Source organism: Oncorhynchus mykiss, chromosome 6 (genome assembly GCF_057628025.1).
Source record: "Oncorhynchus mykiss isolate SJ-2025 chromosome 6, ASM5762802v1, whole genome shotgun sequence".
Taxonomy (NCBI): domain Eukaryota; kingdom Metazoa; phylum Chordata; class Actinopteri; order Salmoniformes; family Salmonidae; genus Oncorhynchus; species Oncorhynchus mykiss.
Window position 1 is genome coordinate 73,727,187 of NC_143027.1, and position 22,765 is coordinate 73,749,951.

At 42.9% G+C, this 22,765-nt stretch overlaps 1 protein-coding gene across 4 annotated transcripts; it reads right to left on the minus strand.

The window, feature by feature from the left end:
- Nucleotides 1-179: 179 nt before the first annotated feature.
- Nucleotides 180-5,212, minus strand: ric3a (RIC3 acetylcholine receptor chaperone a). 4 transcript variants are annotated; one of them, XM_021607608.3, is made up of 6 exons: nt 4,767-5,212; nt 3,943-4,178; nt 3,651-3,735; nt 2,746-2,836; nt 1,811-1,971; nt 180-1,594 (listed from the first exon to the last, which is right to left on the minus strand). In XM_021607608.3, the coding sequence occupies exons 1-6, from the start codon at nt 4,882-4,884 to the stop codon at nt 936-938; spliced, it is 1,350 nt and encodes a 449-aa protein (XP_021463283.3). In that variant the 5' UTR covers nt 4,885-5,212; the 3' UTR covers nt 180-935. The 4 variants fall into 4 exon arrangements, with proteins under 4 accessions (XP_021463283.3, XP_021463282.3, XP_021463285.3 ...); XM_021607607.3 differs by having other exon boundaries at nt 2,746-2,839; nt 4,767-5,205; XM_021607610.3 differs by having other exon boundaries at nt 1,811-1,968; nt 4,767-5,201.
- Nucleotides 5,213-22,765: the final 17,553 nt, after the last annotated feature.

Below are 22,765 nucleotides of genomic sequence, written 5' to 3' on the forward strand. Positions count from 1 at the left end.
TCATTAGTCAAACAAGAAGTCACATGCACCCACAGCACTATGTATACTCTGACTGAACCCCTGAGATGTGTATGAAGTGATGATATGGTCATAGAAGGACAATAGACTGCTAGGACAGTGGACAGTGTCCGAGGACAGTGGTAGTACAGTGTATTCAACAGGAAAACAGGAGATTCAGATCCAACTCATGGACAATTCATTTTTTATTACGGATACATTCTGGGCTTAATAGTTGGTTTGAATTTTTATATTACCTTTTAATAGAATGTCCACTTTTAATAGATTTGAGATACAAAAGCTGGATTTAAATGAGTAAACAGAGATAGATTATTCATGTGGGTCCCTGCTCTCTCTGTTTACAATCTATCCCAAATCAAATCAAATCAAATTTTATTTGTCACATACACATGGTTAGCAGATGTTAATGCGAGTGTAGCGAAATGCTTGTGCTTCTAGTTCCGACAATGCAGTAATAACCAACAAGTAATCTAACTAACAATTCCAAAACTACTGTCTTGTACACAGTGTAAGGGGGTAAAGAATATGTACATAAGGATATATGAATGAGTGATGGTACAGAGCAGCATAGGCAAGATGCAGCATAGGCAAGATCCCAGAGGATACCAGGGTCTACAATGCTTGACTGCCATATTGGAATAAGGTTAGAGTCAGATAGTTTGATGTCTGTCATCAAAGGACATGGTGAATTGTAGGTAAATGGTTTTCTTTAAAGCAGCATGAATATTAGGGTATTAGGTAGTCCAGTTAAGATCACAAAATTCACCCATTCATCTTGTCTTGGGACGCAAGGAGACAGGATAGAAAACGGGGATTTGCATTAGGAGAGGTAAATTCTTGGGAATATTCAAAACACTCAGTAAGGTCAAAGGGCTAGGGAGTTTAGGATGAGCTAGTTTCCTTATTGACTCTGCCCACTATGTCTCTCTCCTGTTCCTCATCCTGAGAAAACTCCCAATCCCCAGCTCCCCAGCCATATCTGGTGGGGTGAAGCTTTCTGTCTCTTCAGACTGAGACAGTAGAATGTACTCTTCTTCTTCCATCTCTTCTTCTGCTTCTGCCTCTGGATTACTACAGACATCACAACTAAAACGGAGAGCCTCGGCCTCCATCAGTGGGTCTTCTTCATCACCTACTTCTTCCTCTGTCTCATCCACTTGCTCCTCTTCCTCCTCCTTCTCTTCTTCAACTTCCTCCTCCTCTTCCTTCTCATCCTCATCTTCCTTCTCCTCCTCTTTCACCTCTTCATACCTATATTCATAGACCGTATCCTGCTTAGGGTAGTGAAACACATCTTTGTGATCGCTGAATCTGATTTGCTTTTTTACTCTGCTGGGACTACTACCCTTTTCTTCCAATCCTCCTTCAGGTGGTGGGGACAGGCAGACCTTCAGCTCCTCCTCCTCCGTGTCATCTTCTACGTCATACTCCTCATCTACCACCTCCTCAGCCAGGGCCTCAGCAGTGGGTATCTCTGAGTCAGCAGCAGGCTCCTCCTGGATGGTGATGGGGTCATAACTGCCGCTGCGTCTGCCACTGGGCTCCTCATACTGGGGGTAGGTCTCCTCAGGGTAGCCTGGAGAGAGAAAGACAGACAGACATGTAATGACAGGGACACTCTACCAGAGGGGACAATCATAATATCAACTGTCTCAGACAGTCTTACTTACCTTTTCCACTTAACCTATGTCATAGTTCTACAGAAGTACAGTAAATACTCAAAGCCTCGTGAATATTATTTTCTGTGTGGTGAGTGACCGAGGAGCCTGCCTGCTGTGTTGTGTTAACCTACCCTCCCAGTCAGCTGTGTAGGGCACCATCTCAGCCTCCATCTCAGGTGTGGCCCCCTCCATCAGTCGTACCTCCTGCATCACCCGGCTGATCTTGCTCAGCTTCCGCAGTAACTTCTCCTCCTGCTGCTTTGATGCTCTTCTAACCTTGCTGCTAGTCCTGCTGCATGCCACCAGAGAGCAGCAGAGAGGAGGGGAAAGAAAAGGGGCCTCAATTAATACCAATGCAGTCCTTCTCCCATTAATACCACAGTGCTTTCATTCTGATCAATCGTTATCTATAGCCTGGAGATTATTAATTTCTGCTTTGCTCATGATAACATTTTTTGCCTTCCTGCAACACTTTCACAGATTACAAATGGTATGTCAAACACATTTTAATGGAGTAGCTAAACACTGCCTCTAGGATGAGCAATATTAAGAAGTTATTGTGAAGAGGTGAAAAATGGCATGCAGAAATTAGTAATAGAGAGAAGTTAATAGCTGAGATTTGTCCTGAAAGGAGATATGTCTCAAAGTATTGGAAATCTACTCCAGTATTGGGTGAAAAGGAAGAGACACCAATTGCATGTTATTGATCTAATATACCCCTTTATTAAGAAAGATCAGAGTGAATATTGTTATGTTATTGGAGATCGAATATTCACCTTCCATGGATGGTGGCCCCAATCTCTGTGTAAATCAGGAGGCTTTTAAGTGTACATGCTTTCCTTCAAGTTGCATCAAATACAATCTTCATGAAGTACAAAATATACACTTGCATGAAAAGGCACATGAGCAAAGGAATACCTGAATATGGGAGAGTTAATCAAAGAATTTGCCCTTTCATTTTTGTGGCGTCCACCCTGATTTATCCCTGACATTGAGTAATTTCTTTGGTTCATCTTAGATCTGGGCTGTGATAAGTGGTGTGTAAATGGAAATATGGGATGTTTACCTGTCAGGAGTGCTGCTCCTTCTGGAGACGATTCTCTCCATCACTCTCTCTGTCTCCAGCAGCTTCTCCTGAAGCTGGGCCAGCTCATCATCTGCTGGGAGGGAAACATAGCAGTCAGGGATGTAAAGAGAAAACTCATGCATGCACGCGCACACACCATATCTAGAGTTGCTTTCCAATGTTGCAGAAAGCCTTGAGATTCAACATTCACTCTGTACGTTCAGTACTACACATTCAATACTCAGCATTCATTTGAATCAACCATGGTGACTCAATGTTTCTTAATTATGGAAGGTGAGAGTGGCATTGACACATAGAAGGACATGAATAGATTTCTATGCTATCCCTGTCACATTGTCCCCCACCCCCTTGGCATTCATTTGATGAATGGAGCTAAACCTCTTAGTGCTGATCCAAAATACATGCAGTTAATTGGTATTAGACACTGTTGGGCTGAAACAACATTACTTCTCATTGCTAATCCAAGTCTAACAAAGGCAGGGAACAAAGCTCCCTGTAAATTGGACAGGATCCTAATCTACCTTATCATGGAGTTGCTTAAATTGGAGCTACTGATACATTCTGCAGGGGCCCTGACAAATGGAACGATCAAAACAATGAAACAATGAGGAAGTTGATTGAAAATAAGCCCTCAAAGTCATGAAAGAGGTGACTGTTAGAGAGGAGCTCATTTGTCAGATGACATTTCTCCTCGCAGGGTGTGCTATATCCTGCATTAGTCTTTCATCAGGGTGAATCATAATGGACTGTAGAACCTAAATGGTGTGTGTGTTAGGGAGGTCAGGACTCTTATCAACTGCACTATGAGATAAAAGGCACATCATATACATCATTGTGTCATTCACAATGGCCTAGCTATTAATGATGTGATGCGGTCTACTTACTCCTCTTCTTCTGCCAAGCTTCAGATGACATTGTAGGAAATCGGCATACCAGTTTAGTACTTTTTCCTTTAGGCCTAGTTGTCAACTGTGAATACAACAATGCATTTATGTTATGCACACCTTGTAATGTACTGGATGCACTGGACTCCTAGCTAGTATAGGTATTACATGGATGCTGTCAAAAACTGTAATAAAGTCTACATCCCTGCCTGCATGTATGATAACACCCCTTCTAAATAGTTTGTCTATCCATTTGACTGAGCCAGTCTAGGGTGGACATTGTGCAGCTTACCTTAAATATGATGAAGAGGATGTAGAGTAGGATTCCAAATCCGTAGATGGGAATGGCCTGGCTGATCAGATTGGATTTAGTGGCTCCTCGGATCTGAAGTGTGCCCATGCCTTTGGCTTTAGCCAGGACCTCAGGGCTGTGGGGCCCAGAGTCATGAGTCCCCTCCATCCACTGTCCGAGGCCCTCCTCTGGCATCTGTAGGCGATGCATCATGGGAGGATAATACCCAGGACCAACTAGGAATGAGAGCAGAGAGCACTGATCAACACACTAGGAAGAAGCCTGCAGCGTTCAATGGTATGCAAGTGGAACATTGCTCAGTATAGATGTTTGATATGAATGATGGATTAATCCATTTGCTGAACACAACACTGAACCCAGCACACCTCTGACAGATATAATAGGGGTGAAAGATACAGTATAATATATTATGGAGAGATGGTCACAATGAAGAACAGGAAAAACAAGACATGGCAAATTACAGTGACTTTATTTGAGTGGTGTAGGAGTTCATAAAACTGGCAAGGGCAATGAGGAGTAGAACACAGAGGATAACCTTCTAGACTAAATATATGCATACACCCTGATGATAACAAAATTGTAGGCTATAATAACTTGCAGTTGTAGGGTATTGGTAAAAAGCATAGACATATGAAATGCTGTATTCGATAGTTCCATGCAGTTACGTATTATACATGATCTAGCTTTGCTGGCAGGTTTGCAGATGGCTAGAACGATATGCAAAATATGGAATTATCTTCCAAGCATCAAAGCCGAGCTGCACATCAACAAGATAACGGATCAGTGATAAGCTGCTGCCTTACCCTCGGGCTGCCCTACATCCTTCTTCCCTCTCGGTAAAAGCATTTTGGGAAGGAATAACGAAACACAGAGGACAGAGCAGGAAATCAGAGTAACCTTCTGCAGAGTAGTCATCGACATTTTGTCACAGATAAACTGTCCCAGAGATATTAGAGAAAGGAGTATCTCTGGCTGTACATTAAGCCTCTGGTCGTCACTAGTTACCACAACCACAAAGTCATAATTATGGCTACACCCCGCCCATTTCTAACATTTTTCTTCTTAAAATCTGATTTTAAACCTAACCGTAACCACACTGCTAACCTTACGCCTAGCCGTAAATTTAGCCCAAAAAGCGAATTTTTACGATATCGTCCATTTTCGACTCTGTAGCTGTGGTAACTAGTGGAAACGCCAAACCTCCTGCATCCTTCCTGATTTTACAGCTTGACGGAAGTGACCTATTTTTGTTTTGGCTTTGTGATTGGTGTATTTTGATGCAGTTTACAGTAGTCATGGCTAGAAGGCATCCAGTTTTTGTCAAATTAACGTCAGATTTTACATTTCGTAGCAGGTTAGGAGAATTTACGCAGCAGATTAAGATTAGGAAAAGGGTTAGCTAAAATGCTAATAATATATACTTTGGTCGTTCATTTGACAAATACTTTATTCTATCTAGCAATTTCTGCTTACATTCTCATCCACGAGAGTCATCATCCGCGGTCTAACAAAGTAAGCCCTACCGTGTAATTCTCAAAATATCCATCAGATGGCAGTGCAGGTTTAGCTATTGGAAAGGAACGCTGCCGCTACCTCGCTCTCCAACCAAGGTGAGCCACGAATTGAGGAGCAAATACAATTGGTCAGATTTATGCAACTAATTTACCAATCACATGATGTTTTGATTTGTATTCGAAACGTGATTGGTCCATAAACCCACAGGAGGCCATTTGAAATGTATAAAAGCATCCTTCATTTTCTTGATCTGTAATCTGAATATAATGTAGGCTGATCAATGTGGGTTGAGCAATAGGAAGACAGGCTCATTATAATGTCTGTTTTTAGACTCAATCTGGCAATGCAATGTTTCCCCCTTGCCCTTTAGTGTAATACTTTTTGAATCACTTCAGAATGATAAAACAACCTGTATGTTGAAACTTTTGCAGTTTTGATCACAGCCCTTGCCTGTCTCAGGTGGGTGCATGCTATCCGGAATCCTTGGGACATCCCTACCCCATTGAAGTTTACATTTGAAATGGTTAGGCCAGCCAGGCCTGGGCAACTCCAGTCCTCGGGGGCCTGATTGGTGTCACACTTTTGCCCCAACCCCAGCTAACACTCGATTCCATAATCAATTAATCATGATCTTCAGTTAAAAATGCAATTAGTTTAAATTAGGTGTGTTTCCTAGAGATGGGGGAAAAGTGTAACACCAATCAGGCCCCCGAGGACTGGAAATATCCAGGCGAGCTGGGTTATGGTTTAGGGTAGGAATGTCACACGGATCCCAGATAGCACTGACCGCCTCAGCTATTGGCATTTGTAATCAAGAGCGGGGTCATAAACCCTGAGTATAAAGATGGCGGTTTCTGTTAGGTCTGTAAATTCCATTTACCATGGCATAGGCTAGGCAGTACAGGGAGGACGGTCGAGCGGCCTATTACAGTGCCTTGCGAAAGTATTCGGCCCCCTTGAACTTTGCGACCTTTTGCCACATTTCAGGCTTCAAACATAAAGATATAAAACTGTATTTTTTGTGAAGAATCAACAACAAGTGGGACACAATCATGAAGTGGAACGACATTTATTGGATATTTCAAACTTTTTTAACAAATCAAAAACTGAAAAATTGGGCGTGCAAAATTATTCAGCCCCTTTACTTTCAGTGCAGCAAACTCTCTCCAGAAGTTCAGTGAGGATCTCTGAATGATCCAATGTTGACCTAAATGACTAATGATGATAAATACAATCCACCTGTGTGTAATCAAGTCTCCGTATAAATGCACCTGCACTGTGATAGTCTCAGAGGTCCGTTAAAAGCGCAGAGAGCATCATGAAGAACAAGGAACACACCAGGCAGGTCCGAGATACTGTTGTGAAGAAGTTTAAAGCCGGATTTGGATACAAAAAGATTTCCCAAGCTTTAAACATCCCAAGGAGCACTGTGCAAGCGATAATATTGAAATGGAAGGAGTATCAGACCACTGCAAATCTACCAAGACCTGGCCGTCCCTCTAAACTTTCAGCTCATACAAGGAGAAGACTGATCAGAGATGCAGCCAAGAGGCCCATGATCACTCTGGATGAACTGCAGAGATCTACAGCTGAGGTGGGAGACTCTGTCCATAGGACAACAATCAGTCGTATATTGCACAAATCTGGCCTTTATGGAAGAGTGGCAAGAAGAAAGCCATTTCTTAAAGATATCCATAAAAAGTGTTGTTTAAAGTTTGCCACGAGCCACCTGGGAGACACACCAAACATGTGGAAGAAGGTGCTCTGGTCAGATGAAACCAAAATTGAACTTTTTGGCAACAATGCAAAACGTTATGTTTGGCGTAAAAGCAACACACCATCCCCACTGTCAAACATGGTGGTGGCAGCATCATGGTTTGGGCCTGCTTTTCTTCAGCAGGGACAGGGAAGATGGTTAAAATTGATGGGAAGATGGATGGAGCCAAATACAGGACCATTCTGGAAGAAAACCTGATGGAGTCTGCAAAAGACCTGAGACTGGGACGGAGATTTGTCTTCCAACAAGACAATGATCCAAAACATAAAGCAACATCTACAATGGAATGGTTCAAAAATAAACATATCCAGGTGTTAGAATGGCCAAGTCAAAGTCCAGACCTGAATCCAATCGAGAATCTGTGGAAAGAACTGAAAACTGCTGTTCACAAATGCTCTCCATCCAACCTCACTGAGCTCAAGCTGTTTTGCAAGGAGGAATGGGAAAAAATGTCAGTCTCTCGATGTGCAAAACTGATAGAGACATACCCCAAGCGACTTACAGCTGTAATCGCAGCAAAAGGTGGCGCTACAAAGTATTAACTTAAGGGGGCTGAATAATTTTGCACGCCCAATTTTTCAGTTTTTGATTTGTTAAAAAAGTTTGAAATATCAAATAAATGTCGCTCCACTTCATGATTGTGTCCCACTTGTTGTTGATTCTTCACAAAAAAATGCAGTTTTATATCTTTATGTTTGAAGCCTGAAATGTGGCAAAAGGTCGCAAAGTTCAAGGGGGCCGAATACTTTCGCAAGGCACTGTATATTCCGAAATAAGAGCAGTAGGCCAGATTGTAAATGTTTATGACAAGTCACCCAACAAAATACTTACCCTACTCTAAACTTTACAGATATAGTTCCATATACAGTAGTTGATATTTCACATAGGCCTACAGTATCCGTCCTTCAGGAATATTGACAAAGGTCTCCCTGAGACAATGTTAGTCTAATCTCATTACCAAAGTTGGCCTACATTAATTGTGTTCATTGTGCAATTATAATTGCCCAGAATGATTTATTTTATGTGATAGTTTTGTAGCCTGCGTAGGCGATGCTAGCAGAGTTTAGTCCACTAAAGCTAGTGTCCAATAGACCTTGGTTAGGGCCCACTCACTTTGTTTTATGAGTGTGAATGTATAGTTTAGCCACATGAGGTCTGTACATAGATTTATTAAAGCAATTACATTTTCCCTGAAAGGTTACATTTTGAGAAGGCATGCAAAGAAAGAAAACAATTGCAGCAATATCATTCTGAAGGTTGCCACCCTGTCTCTCACAGCAGTCTGTCATTGATCTGTCAGGCCGCATCAAAATACCTCCTGCAATGTGGTTTGGGAACACAAAGTAATCCTTGAACTTCACGCTTAGATTATAAACATAAAACACTCAGATCATGTCCCCGTTAGTGTGAACTACATGGCCAGCATGGAATCAATGTACAGGAGCTCTCACAGACATCTTCTGCTTAGCTTTATTCAAGATATTATAATTTTCCAATGTGCCGTTAAAGTCAAACCTTTATAGAGCTTATAGGTTTTACCAATGTTCGTGTTGAAATTAAATTAAGTGAATCAAATCAAATCAAATGTATTTATAAAGCCCTTCCTACATCAGCTGATATCTCAAAGTGCTGTACAGAAACCCAGCCTAAAACCCCAAACAGCAAGCAATGCAGGTGTAGAAGCACGGTGGCTAGGAATAACTCCCTAGAAAGGCCAAAACCTAGGAAGAAACCTAGAGAGGAACCAGGCTATGAGAGGTGGCCAGTCCTCTTCTGGCTGTACCGGGTGGAGATTATAACAGAACATGGCCAAGATGTTCTAATGTTCATAAATTACCAGCATGGTCAAATAATAATAATCACAGTAGTTGTCGAGGGTGCAGCAAGTCAGCACCTCAGGAGTAAATGTCAGTTGGCTTTTCATAGCCAATCATTAATAGTATCTCTACCGCTCCTGCTGTCTCTAGAGAGTTGAAAACAGCAGGTCTGGGACAGGTAGCACGTCCGGTGAACAGGTCAGTGTTCCATAGCTGCAGGCAGAACAGTTGAAACTGGAGCAGCAGCACGGCCAGGTGGACTGGGGACAGCAAGGAGTCATCATGCCAGGTAGTCCTGAGGCATGGTCCTAGGGCTCAGGTCCTCCGAGAGAGAGACAGAAAGAGAGAATTCGAGAGAGCATACTTAAATTCACACAGGACACCTGATAAGACAGGAGAAGTACTCCAGATATAACAAACTGACCCTAGCCCCCCGACACATGAACTACTGCAGCATAAATACTGGAGGCTGAGACAGGAGGGGTCAGACAGGAAGATCACATCAGTGACTCAACCCACTCAAGGGACTGCATGAAAGAGCACCAGTAAGCCAGTAAGTGACTCAGCCCTTGCAATAGGGTTAGGGGCAGAGAATCCCAGTGGAGAGAGGGGAACCGGCCAGGCAGAGACAGCAAGGGCGGTTCGTTGCTCCAGAGCCTTTCCGTTCACCTTCACACCCCTGGGCCAGACAACACTCAATCATATGACCCACTGAAGAGATGAGTCTTCAGTAAAAACTTAAAGGTTGAGACCGAGTCTACGTCTCTCACATGGGTAGGCAGACCATTCCATAAAAATGGAGCTCTATAGGAGAAAGCCCTGCCTCCAGCTGTTTGCTTGGAAATTCCAGGGACAATTAGGAGGCCTGCGTCTTGTGACCGTAGCGTACGTGTAGGTATGTACGGCAGGACCAAATCAGAGAGATAAGTAGGAGCAAGCCCATGTATGCTTTGTAGATTAGCAGTGAAACCTTGAAATTAGCCCTTGCCTTAACAGGAAGCCAGTGTAGGGAGGCTACCACTGGAGTAATATGATAATTTTGGGGGGTTCTAGTCAGGATTCTAGCAGCCATATTTAGCACTAACTGAAGTTTATTTAGTGCTTTATCCAGGTAGCCGGAAAGTAACGCATTGCAGTAGTCTAACCTATAAGTAACAAAAGCATGGATTCATTTTTCTGGATCATTTTTGGACAGAAAGTTTCTGATTTTTGCAATGTTACGTAGATGGGAAAAAAGCTGTCCTTGAAACAGTCTTGATATGTTTGTCAAAAGAGAGATTAGGGTCCAGAGTAACACCAAGGTCCTTCACAGTTTTATTTGAGACGACTGTACAACCATCAAGATGAATTGTCAGATTCAACAGAAGATCTCTTTGTTTCTTGGGACAAAACAAGCATCTCTGTTTTGTCCAAGTTTAAAAGTAGAAAGTTTGCAGCCATCCACTTCCTTATGTCTGAAACACAGGCTTCGAACGAGGGCAATTTTGGGGCTTCACCATGTTTCATTGAAATGTACAGCTGTGTGTCATCCGCGTAGCAGTGAAAGTTAACATTATGTTTTCGAATGACATCCCCAAGAGGTAAAATATAGTGAAAACAATAGTGGTCCTAAAACGGTACCTTGAGGAACACTGAAATTTACAGTTGATTTGTCAGAGGACAACCCATTCACAGAGACAAACTGATATCTTTCCGACAGATAAGATCTAAACCAGGCCAGAACTTGTCCGTGTAGAACAATTTGGGTTTCCAATCTCTCCAAAGGAATGTGGTGATCGATGGTACCAAAAGCAGCACTAAGGTCTAGGAGCACGAGGACAGATGCAGAGCCTCGGTCTGACGCCATTAAAAGGTAATTTACCACCTTCATGAGTGCAGTCTTAGTGCTATGATGGGGTCTAAAACTAGACTAAAGCATTTCGTAAACATTGTTTGTCTTCAGGAAGGCAGTGAGTTGCTGCGCAACAGCTTTTTCATTTTTTTTTGAGAGGAATGGGAGATTCGATATAGGCCGATAGTTTTTTATATTTTCTGGGTCAAGGTTTGGCTTTTTCAAGAGAGGCTTTATTACTGCCACTTTTAGTGAGTTTGGTACACATCCAGTGGCGAGAGAGCTGTTTATTATTTTCGACATAGGAGGGCCAAGCACAGGAAGCAGCTCTTTCAGTAGTTTAGTTGGAATCGGGTCCAGTATGCAGCTTGAAGGTTTAGAGGCCATGATTATTTTCATCATTGTGTCAAGAGATATAGTACTAAAACATTTGAGTGTCTCACTTGATCCTAGGTCCTGGCAGAGTTGTGCAGACTCAGGACAACTGAGTTTTGGAGGAATACGCAGATTTAAAGAGGAGTCCGTAATTTGCTTTCTAATGATCATGATCTTTTCCTCAAAGAAGTTCATGAATTTATTACTGCTGAAGTGAAAGCCATCCTCACTTGTGGAATGCTGCTTTTTAGTTAGCTTTGCGACAGTATCAATAAAGACATTTCGGATTGTTCTTATTTTCCTCAATAAAGTTGGAAAAATAGAAGTGAAAACTGCCACCAGTGTACATTATTTGCCATGCACCCACCATAATCTTTTAATCCTGGGAAACAAATATGTGTTTGTGTACCCTCTCCTGAAGGAATGGATTATGTGTAGATGATCAGTGCCAACCAGCATATGATTTGAACAGAGATTACAGATGGTTAATACGGCAGATAGCGAACGATATGCTGAGAGTTTTTGGCACCACACACACACTTACGTGAAAGTACTGTGGATGTGCCATAGCATTTAACAATATCTGGGTATTAGGGATTTTGTTCAATGTGATTCTTGGCCTTAAATTGTGGGTATTTTAAAGGAAAGAGAGTTTAATTTGACCACTGTCACCCTCCCCCATTTCACTTTTATTTTCCTATTATTCGAGTCAACTCAACTGTGAATTGGCTCAAAATGTATTTCCATATTTCCCATAATTGCAGTGTTGTTAAAATAAAAGTTTGATGGTTCTCAAACCCATAAGTACACATCACGCTGTGCAATTACTCAAAACATAAAACCAGCTAATGTCAGAGTGGTGAAAATATCACAGTGTACTCCCATTTTCAAAATCCAACTGGGAAATATTACATTTTGAATTCGACCACATGAATGCTCACAGACACATGGAAAAGCCGTATGAGGAATGAAATACTAAGGTCTGTGGGTACATTTTGGACAGTGCCTTTGGTAATTTGCCTCTAGTTTGGACGATGCCATGCAGGAGGTATGTGTGAGAGTATGGCCAATTCACACTGCAGTGCGGCACATTGGTAATACTAGGCACTCTGCCTTTATCTGTTTACGGCACCTCTCTCTTATCCAGTCTTTAATTACTTAATTATTCTTCATTAGGCTCAATTAAAATACAATAGACTCGCTGCAGCAAAAGTCAGGCAATTTCTGCTCCCTCTCAGCAGTGTACAAAGCACAACAGAGGGAGGCTGCCGTGCTTGCCCTTCTATATGTACTTGGAAAAACAAGTTTTTCTTATTCCTTAGATGAAAGTCCTGGGTTCTCTTATTGTTATATTAACAGCAAAATGTAACACCGACTCTTATGGAATGTTCATGCTCCTCTATGTCTTGTGAGCAATAGATTCACATTGCAATCAACACACCTTTGCCAAACAAAATTGCTTTCAGAAATGGAAATTGTTTTCTTTCTCTATATTCATGCAAGTGATTTGGTGTGCAATGTCACCTTACTCAGTGGTAGCGCATAGCAGGCCCAGGTTTACATCAAGTTGTTTTCCCTCCCCCTCTCTCTGCCTCTGTCTAAATCAGTCAATTTATTTCCAAATTGCAAGTTGAGTGTAGGAGCAAGGGTTTTTCAGTGGTGGCGAAATATTAAATCAATGCACTCCTATATAAGGAGAAGGTTTAATTTTTTATTTGATATTGATGGGGATGAACCTGGCTTTGAGTGTCATGAAGGACACACGGTTACAAATATCAGGCCTTTATATTCATAGAACAAAGACAGTTGTGAAAAGTGAATGAGGTGGATTAATGGAGTCGAAGGAGGATGCTGTGCCGTACAGCTAGGACAGTCCTTGAGTGGCTCTAGTGCTGCTGTTGTCAGACTTTATTTATTAGCATCACAAGAAGGACAGTTGCCACAATGCTTTGAATAATCCACTGGTAACGAATGACCATGGGATCAAATTTAAATGTATGCTACCTTTATTATTATCCTCACCCAAAAACATATACAGAAGTCATTTATTTTATTTAACCTTTATTTTAACAGGAAGTTATCTTTCACAGATGAGCCCTGTACACAGATCAATACACATCAAATATTGGTGGACACATAGAGATAGAACAACTGTTATCTATGGATGGGCATAAGTGGCCATTGCCAGCTATGACAGTAAGTGTGGTGATGATGATGAAGTAGGCCTTTTGTGCTGTTTCAGAGCTTGCATATGTGTCTGCTGGTTAGCTTTCAAGAGTTGTTTACACCGTAATCAGACCTGCAGCAGAGTTGTACAAGTGGTGGGACCCAACTTACTGGATGAGAGTCTACTATACAGCATCTCCACCCAGACTTTAACAACAAAGACAAAGGGAAGGCTAGCTTCTTATTCATCAACACATTCAGATAAACGTTCATTATTGGGAAAGAAACCAGGTCAGCAACAAAAAAACAAACATTTTTGTTAGGCTACATCTGGATGCTGCAATTGTAACATCTGCTGTGACAAAAATAGTAATTTATGCTTTCTGCATTTCTTTGAATGAAATCCTGGGGAACTAAAACAAGCTGTGTTTTATTCTGTTCTGTTTGTTTCACAGAGAGGGAGAGAGAGAGAGGATAATTACAACCGCTTGGCCTATCATTTTAAAGGTAAGCCATGGCTGATTGTCTTTTCACAGAGGGAATGAACAATTGATTAGCTTTGTTTGACATATAGAGTTACTCAGCTGTGAACTGTATCTGTGTCTTCCCCTTTGATTGTGTTAGCCCTGTGCTGGGCTCCAGAGGGGCGCGCCACCGGGGTGGAGCCGCTGCTGAAGTTCACCTGATACAACTTTGATCTTCACCAGCGGGGGTGGAGATGATATTATTTAAGGTGTCTCAGCATCTCCGTGGCATTGCACTGTGTGAGGTACACAGTGAAATTGCAGGTTTATTTGCGCTATGCTGGATGTGTGCCCTTTCTCGCAAGTGCACACACACACACACACACACACACACACACACACACACACACACACACACACACACACTAAACACAAACACACAGATCATTGAACCCACCTTAGTTCTGCTCCATCAGGGTTTTGCCCACAGCTCAGTGTGCCCACCCTTTGGCTGGAGAAACATGCCTGCAGGTACCTCTATCAGTACTGGAGGGCCTCAGGGCTAGTGCAGCACAGGTAATATACAGTCTTTGTCTATATGTTCACTCATCCTCTCTGTCTGTCTGATTCCAGGACTCCCTCTGCCATGTTGGTGAAATGGTGAATCACAGAGTGCTGAAGCTGTGTAGCTGCTGGGCTAAGAGCCTACTGGACATAGTGAGGAGAGGAGAGTCTTTGTTATGGATGACCACAGACTGTTCTCATTTATCACCTATATACTGTTATACTATATGTGGCCCTGAAAGCATCTCAACCAGCTGAAATAGGGCGACAAAGGAATGCAGTGTCTCAAAGCTTAGACTTTCTGTTATACAGTAGACTCATGTAATATACTGTAGCTCTGCTGGTCATTTTCTGTTGTGATGCCACTTGGTAAATGACATGCGTTCTTTGCTGTCGCATTCATGAAGAAGACGATGTTGATGCCATTTACATTACAATGTCTGGCATCAACATAGAAACTAAAACAAAGCATAAGAGACAACATACATTCTCTCTGGTAATTACATGAATCACATACTGTATGTATTCTGATTCACTGTATATTCAGCTATGTTTATGATTGGGATAACTAAAGCATCTTTCTGTTGGAGCTTAAAGAACTCATAATGTTTCATTTCCAGTCAACAATATGCTAGTGTTGTCTTATCAGTATTGAAATAGGGCAAATCGGCTGAATAGTATGCCGGGTACATTGATATACTGTATTGTATGTGTAATCAAACACTCTGAGTGTTTGTGTTAGTCTCAGATAAGATACCACTGTTGAAATATGACAAACAGGTCCAAACATTACAGAGTATGTTTTGTCGTTTCCTAATAGATGTTTTTATCTCTTTATATCAGATAATAGAGAGCATTTACACCATGCACTACAAGGACCTGCGGAATGGAAGCTGGCATTTTGGGGAGTGTTCCGGTTCCTCCTATTTTTTAACAACTCTCTCTCTCCCTGACCGTGGGGTTCAAAAGTTGACATGGTCTGTAGTGTCTGCGTGGTAAGCATTTTACCACAGAAAATTAGGAAACAGTTCGTCGCACTTCTGCTCCATCTGAGCACTCAATTTAAAGTAGTCGCTAGGCGGATAAACAGCAGAATGTCTCCCCTGTGTGTGCATGGCACCTTGAATGCCCTTAACCACTACTAATAGGAGATAATGATTAGTGCTCTGCGAAAAAGAGAGATTATTTTTGAATTCTTAACAAGTTAACTTTGTAGTGGAGGCACTTTATCCCTGAGGACAAACACCCCAAATGTTTGCAAAATATAATTAAGCCGAGGCATCTTTAAATGTCATTGCAGCCTGTGCCATGTTTCAAATTGTTCTGCATCAACAGAATTTAACGAGATGGCTAAGGAATCCATTTCCTGCAAGCATGTGATAAGCTACACATACAGTGGAACACTTTCATTGATTGCCAAAATAAAGCATTTTGTATGCAAATGGCGGAATGGAGTGGCTAAGCTGATTCAGCCTCATGGACACCAAATAATGGCCTTTACAATTAATACTTTCGCATGCTATCCATTGAAAATTTCATCTTCTATTTAATGGCTCTAAAACATCATTTACACGTGCCCAAAAAAGAGGAAAAAATGTGTGGTGTTCCAATGGATTAATATGAAAGCCAACAAACAAATAAAAAGCCGAAGCTCCCTCCATCCCCCCTCGTATATTGGTCCCTTTCCTGTCGTGTCATGCTCCTGCACATTTTGGATTAACTGATAATCTTTGAACATGAAGGAAGGTCTTCTCACCCCCAGGGGGTGGGGTGTTGAGGGGGAGAGCGCTGCAGGACTGGAGCCTAGCGCTGCATTGTGTCTATGTAATATGCTTGTCTTGGACTTGTAAACACGGTTCTTTTGTTGCGGTGATACAGCCTACATCCACCTTCCCTGCTTCAGGTTTTTGTTTAATGAGACTCACAGGTCTGTACAGATAAAGGCTATGCAGGAGTTCTCACAGGGCAGTTAAAGGAACGGTAATACTTGTCAAGATGACTCAATAAAGCAGTCCAATGGAAGCCCTTTAGCAGCTGGTTGATGGCTGTGTAGTAGTACCCAACACACCACTTGTCTTCCATTAGTAAATATCTGTGGGGCTCGCTGTTGAACTGCCTGGCCCCATCACTATGCCTGTTGCGTCATGAACGGAGGCTTTTCTAAATGACCACTAAGACCTGTCTCTTGAACAACCTGAACTCTGTGTGAGAGTACATTTGAATGGATGTACCAGGCTTTTATCTCTGGGCTTGGCCTATGTCTGATGCACTCCCCCAGTCCAAAGCCTCTCCTCTGTTCTGCTCTGTTGTTCAGCCCTCTCTCTGTACAAACATGGTTCTGACGTTTAGAGGTTATATATCCACCAAGCAGGGCTTTGACCAGTCTAATGTCAGGTATTTAGATGAGCAGGCAGCATTTGATTCATATCTGTGATTAAAACTGGGAAATATATTGAACCTATGATGTGAAAGGAAAGCACTTAACCTCTCATGAACAACAGAGGAGGTGCTGGGTTGTAGCTAGGTCGATGGCGCAGTAGTGTAGCTTTATATTAGGCTGTGCAGAGTATGTTCAGTTAATCTCAGCATTGAATATGATGTGAGCAAAAGCTAAGCTGAAGGTAAAGTAATGTTTCTGACAAGCCACATACTGGTTGCATTTAGCTTGTGTTGTCCCCCTTTAAGCCCTGAGACCTGTAATACATGCTTCTGGAGAGTGAATAGGACATCTATGGTATGTTGAGTGTGCTATTTGATGGGGAGTGAAAGGGGTTTGACAGGCTGTCCTAACTGTTTGTATTTAGTTTATAATCATGTTTGGTAGGTTTACTAGTGAGGGTGGCAATAAGCTGTCCACTGGGGAGGATGTACAGGAGTGACAACCGTAACAGCTAGCAGTAGATGATCCATGAAACCACTATCATTTGACGGTCATTACATGCAAGTGTTTTCACCATTCTCCATCCCACTCCTTCTCCTTAGAACCTTGGCTGGGACAGACTGTGAAAGTATGGACAGTTAAGCTATTCATGTCAACGTATGAATAAAGGGCTTTCCCATCTTTTCACACTCAGTTCCAGGTGACCTTCAACAGAGTATCCTTTAACCTCCATATTCAATATGTGTATTGATATGTTTTCACAGAGCAGAGGTCCATTTATGCTTTCAAAAGCCATGTTTTCAGCTCTGTATGCTCCATTTCTATGGATTCTGTAACGTACGGATGGACAAGACCAGGAGATGAAGCTATGACTATCATGACTAACTTTGTTCTGTCAAGGTAATGTTTCATGGTCATTGATCTCAAGGGAATGTTTTCTACTTTGTATTTGTCAGTTTCATTGAGGTCACCACAGGCAGGGTAGAATACAAGATCTCAAGGTAGGCTCCCTCCCCCTCTAGTGCAGCCAAATGCTGTTCTCTGCAACACCTTGTCCAATATCCCCCTTCTTCCATTTTGCACTTTCGTCCTTCCCCACCTCAACCTGGCGTTCTCGGGATACGAACCCTGTGTCGCATCGAGTCAAGGGCAGCAGCAAAAGTGTTGACAGCAGCGTTTGAGGTAAATGAGAGAGCTGAGCCCCTCCACAGCAGTGAGGATGCTGGGGAAGGGAGGCTGGTGAGAGGGACTGTGATGATAGAACTGACCTCCTGATCGGGAGCATCCACAGGGCCTGGAGAGAGAATCCCCTCTCTGCTGCCCAGGCTGGAATTTTGTGCTTGAGAAGTGTTTTACTTTCTTAAATTCCAATTGCATTCAGCAGGGGGTCCTCTTTCTCTTTGCCCACAGGTTTAGTGGCTGCCCTTGTGCCCGCCGTCTGGGCCTGAGGTGGGGGTGTGGGAGGATCGATAGCATGGCAGCTCCACTGTCAGACAGAGGTGAAGTTAAGCCAGGACAGAGAGAAGGGGAGAGATAGAAGAGGCTCCTAAAGATATCTGAGTAGGTATTATCCATGACACCTAGGCTCTGAAGCTTTCAACGTTTAAACACATGATCTGGGATAACCTCTGGTTGCTGAGATCCATAGGCCTGCTGTTGCACATTCAGTACTGTGGTCTGTTGACTTCCACAGCTTCAAAGGCAATTGCTTTGTATTCTACTGTTAGATATCTGTTGAGAGGCTCTATCATTGGTCTCCAACGCAAATGTTGATTCCTCGTACTGTTTCATATCACTCTGTTTTAAGTTGCCTGGGCAAGACTGTGAAGGGAAATCTCCTGTAAGTCCCCCATGGCCAGCCCAACAGTCAGACATCTTTCATGTGCTGATGAACCTAAAGCAACATTTTTACCACGGACTAAAAGATATTGTGATTTGAAATAATCTCCCTGTGCTCTCAGAATGGTGTCAGTAAACAGACATGTTTAGAACAAACGTGGCAGCTTTTATCTCAGCAAAAATCCATAAAGTCTTTACCTCAACCAGAGAAAGAAACACATTCTATTAATTTTTATGTTGCGTCTTATTTTTCAGTGAGGCAAGACCCTGCATGGGATTGGAGAGGATGACTTTCAAAGGTTGACATTTAGCAGTTGTAGACGTAATGATGAATACAGGAGATGGAATAAGCTAATGGAAAATGACACCGTCATGGTTCATATTTTGAATCAAGCTATGTTAATCCACAGTGTTGTGGGAAATATTGTTAAAAACGAAACACTGAGCAATAAACACTATTTCCCCTTTGACTGTCAGTAAAATAAGATTGCTTGAGCTGATTTTATTCCTCTAAAAATTAGAGATCATGAAAATCCTCAGTGGCCTGTTTTCCTCTCTGTGAGAGCGATATCCTACCAAAAGCTATGTACTGTATATATCATGGCTTTAATAACGTCCCCACAGTGACAACCTGGCTTTTAATCTATATGTCTGCATTAATTATACTTGGCTTTACCATAGTCTTTGACCTTACCATTTCCTAGCCAAGTGTGTATGCATGAGTGATTTGGTCTCAATCTGCTCTCTGATGAGACGCTGGCTGAAGTCGTATGCCAGTGAAAATGGCTTGAAGTAATCTGAATCTTTGAGGAGCTTAATAAGTGAGAGCAAAGCCAGGGTCCCGGCAAGTTCACAGAACCTCTGTGACACTAAGAGAAGCTTAATCAAAGATTGGTTACCCACCTCCAGTTTTTGGTGGCGTGACTGAAGATTCCATGATTGAGCCCCTGTTTTTGAAGTTGGAGATAGGATCATAAAGATGACTTTTTCTTGCTCCGGCATGGAGGATCTCTCCTCTTTTTACTCAATATGCAAGGAGTATCAAAAAAGAAATGGTTATATAAGATACACTGATGAAATATACACCGGCTGTACTGCAGGGACTTTTGGGGGAGCTGGCTTTCATGTACTCATCAATTGGCTTATAAGAGCCATTATGTGTAGTTCGCCACTGTATGGATATATATAGGAACAGGATGCCGTACCTGGGAAAGAGCCAATGTAGTAAAGCACATGTGTTTGTTAGGCTACAGAACGTTATGCTCTGTGAAAGTAACCCCCTCTTCCACTTTACTTTCGTATCATGTCCCCTAATATATATATATATACACTGCTCAAAAAAATAAAGGGAACACTTAAACAACACAATGTAACTCCAAGTCAATCACACTTCTGTGAAATCAAACTGTCCACTTAGGAAGCAACACTGATTGACAATAAATTTCACATGCTGATGTGCAAATGGAATAGACAACAGGTGGAAATTATAGGCAATTAGCAAGACACCCCCAATAAAGGAGTGGTTCTGCAGGTGGTGACCACAGACCACTTCTCAGTTCCTATGCTTCCAGGCTGATGTTTTGGTCACTTTTGAATGCTGGTGGTGCTTTCACTCTAGTGGTAGCATGAGACGGAGTCTACAACCCATACAAGTGGCTCAGGTAGTGCAGCTCATCCAGGATGGCACATCAATGCGAGCTGTGGCAAGAAGGTTTGCTGTGTCTGTCAGCGTAGTGTCCAGAGCATGGAGGCGCTACCAGGAGACAGGCCAGTACATCAGGAGACGTGGAGGAGGCCGTAGGAGGGCAACAACCCAGCAGCAGGACCGCTACCTCCGCCTTTGTGCAAGGAGGAGCAGGAGGAGCACTGCCAGAGCCCTGCAAAATGACCTCCAGCAGGCCACAAATGTGCATGTGTCTGCTCAAACGGTCAGAAACAGACTCCATGAGGATGGTAGGAGGGCCCGACGTCCACAGGTGGGGGTTGTGTTTACAGCCCAACACCGTGCAGGACGTTTGGCATTTGCCAGAGAACACCAAGATTGGCAAATTCTCCACTGGCGCCCTGTGCTCTTCACAGATGAAAGCAGGTTCACACTGAGCACATGTGACAGACGTGACAGTCTGGAGACGCTGTGGAGAATGTTCTGCTGCCTGCAACATCCTCCAGCATGACCGTTTTGGCGGTGGGTCAGTCATGGTGTGGGGTGGCATTTCTTTGGGGGGCCGCACAGCCCTCCATGTGCTCGCCAGAGGTAGCCTGACTGCCATTAGGTACCGAGATGATTCCTCAGACCCCTTGTGAGACCATATGCTGGTGCGGTTGGCCCTGGGTTCCTCCTAATGCAAGACAATGTTTGACCTCATGTGGCTGGAGTGTGTCAGCAGTTCCTGCAAGAGGAAGGCATTGATGCTATGGACTGGCAAACCCGTTCACTAGACCTGAATCCAATTGAGCACATCTAGGACATCATGTCTCGCTCTATCCACCAACGCCACGTTGCACCACAGACTGTCCAGGAGTTGGCGGATGCTTTAGTCCAGGTCTGGGAGAAGATCCCTCAGGAGACCATCCGCCACCTCACCAGGAGCATGCTCAGGCGTTATAGGGAGGTCATACAGGCACGTGGAGGCCACACACACTACTGAGCCTAATTTTGACTTGTTTTAAGGACATTACATCACAAGTTGGATAAGCCTGTAGTGTGGTTTTCCACTTTAATTTTGAGTGTGACTCCAAATCCAGACCTCCATGGGTTGATAAATTTGATTTCCATTGATCATTTTTGTGTGATTTTGTTGTCAGCACATTCAACTATGTAAAGAAAAAAGTATTTAATAAGTATATTTCATTCATTCAGATCTAGGATGTGTTATTTTAGTGTTCCCTTTATTTTTTTGAGCAGTGTATTTTTTTACCCCCTTTTTCTCCTCAATTTTGTGGTATCCAATTGTTAGTAGTTACTATCTTGTCTTATCGCTACAACTCCCGTACGGGCTCGGGAGAGACGAAGGTCGAAAGTCATGCGTCCTCCGAAACACAACCCAACCAAGCCACACTGCTTCTTAACACAGCGCGCATCCAACCCGGAAGCCAGCCATACCAATGTGTTGGAGGAAACACCGTACACCTAGCGTGCACTGCGCCCGGCCCGCCACAGGAGTCGCTAGTGCGCAATGAGACAAGGATATCCTTACCGGCCAAACCCTCCCTAACCCGGACGACGCTAGGCCAATTGTGCGTCGCCCCATGGACCTCCCGGTTGTGGCCGGCTGCGACAGAGCCTGGTCCCCTAATTTTGAATGGGCTTGACGATTATATTATAACATTAGTGAAAACACAGATATATAAAATTAGATTTTGTTTTTTGGATTAATTTACTTCTGCTTGATGCCTTTTATTACGTTTTTGCGCTGAAGACCATTCAAAAGGTCTACAAAACTACAAGGCTACTTCCTGGATAATGAGACAGATACAATCGTAGATCATTAAGGGTATTTTGTACAGTAGGTGTATTACAGCACAGTATGTGTACGAACTGCTGCCCAAACTGAGTCAGAGCCTATACATTTTATTTAATTGGTTTGTGTACTGTATCTATGAGTTCTAAGCAGCTGTAGCCTATGCCTGGTTTCACTCAGTTTGAATATTTGATTTCAAGTTTTATCCCTACATAAAGCATAGATGATAATAACCTTCTATTGGAATGGAATGTGACAGGCTGAAAACTGTCCTGTTCATTTGGCTATGAATGGTTTGAAGAGGAGCATAACAAAACCAAGAAGCTAAAGACTGTTCTGCTCTCTATGGCTGGACAGCTCCCTTCTCAGCCCCCTGAACATGTTGAATAAAAAAAACATTGGACTCATAGCAGAAGGAAATGGCAGGCACTGTGCTGCTGTTTGTCAAGATGAAACCCGCTCTCTTCCGGAATGGCCGAGAGTTTAGCCTTGATGCATTTTACACCGGACCTAGCCCTTTGTTGACAACTTATCTGTGACCTGTGGAGAGAGCAGGAACGACTGCAGTGAAAATCAATCTTCGCCTCTCCTTTCGCCTTGAATACCAGCAGAG

Bases quoted from the DNA above. Each gene is read 5' to 3' on its own strand.
- ric3a (XM_021607607.3), bottom strand. From the start codon at position 4,884: ATGTCGATGACTACTCTGCAGAAGGTTACTCTGATTTCCTGCTCTGTC. The intron at 4,179-4,766 runs GTAAGGCAGCAG...TCTCATTCCTAG, and splicing joins GGATGTAGGGCAGCCCGAGG to TTGGTCCTGGGTATTATCCT. The intron at 1,972-2,745 runs GTAAACATCCCA...GGTGGCATGCAG, and splicing joins AGGAGCAGCACTCCTGACAG to CAGGACTAGCAGCAAGGTTA.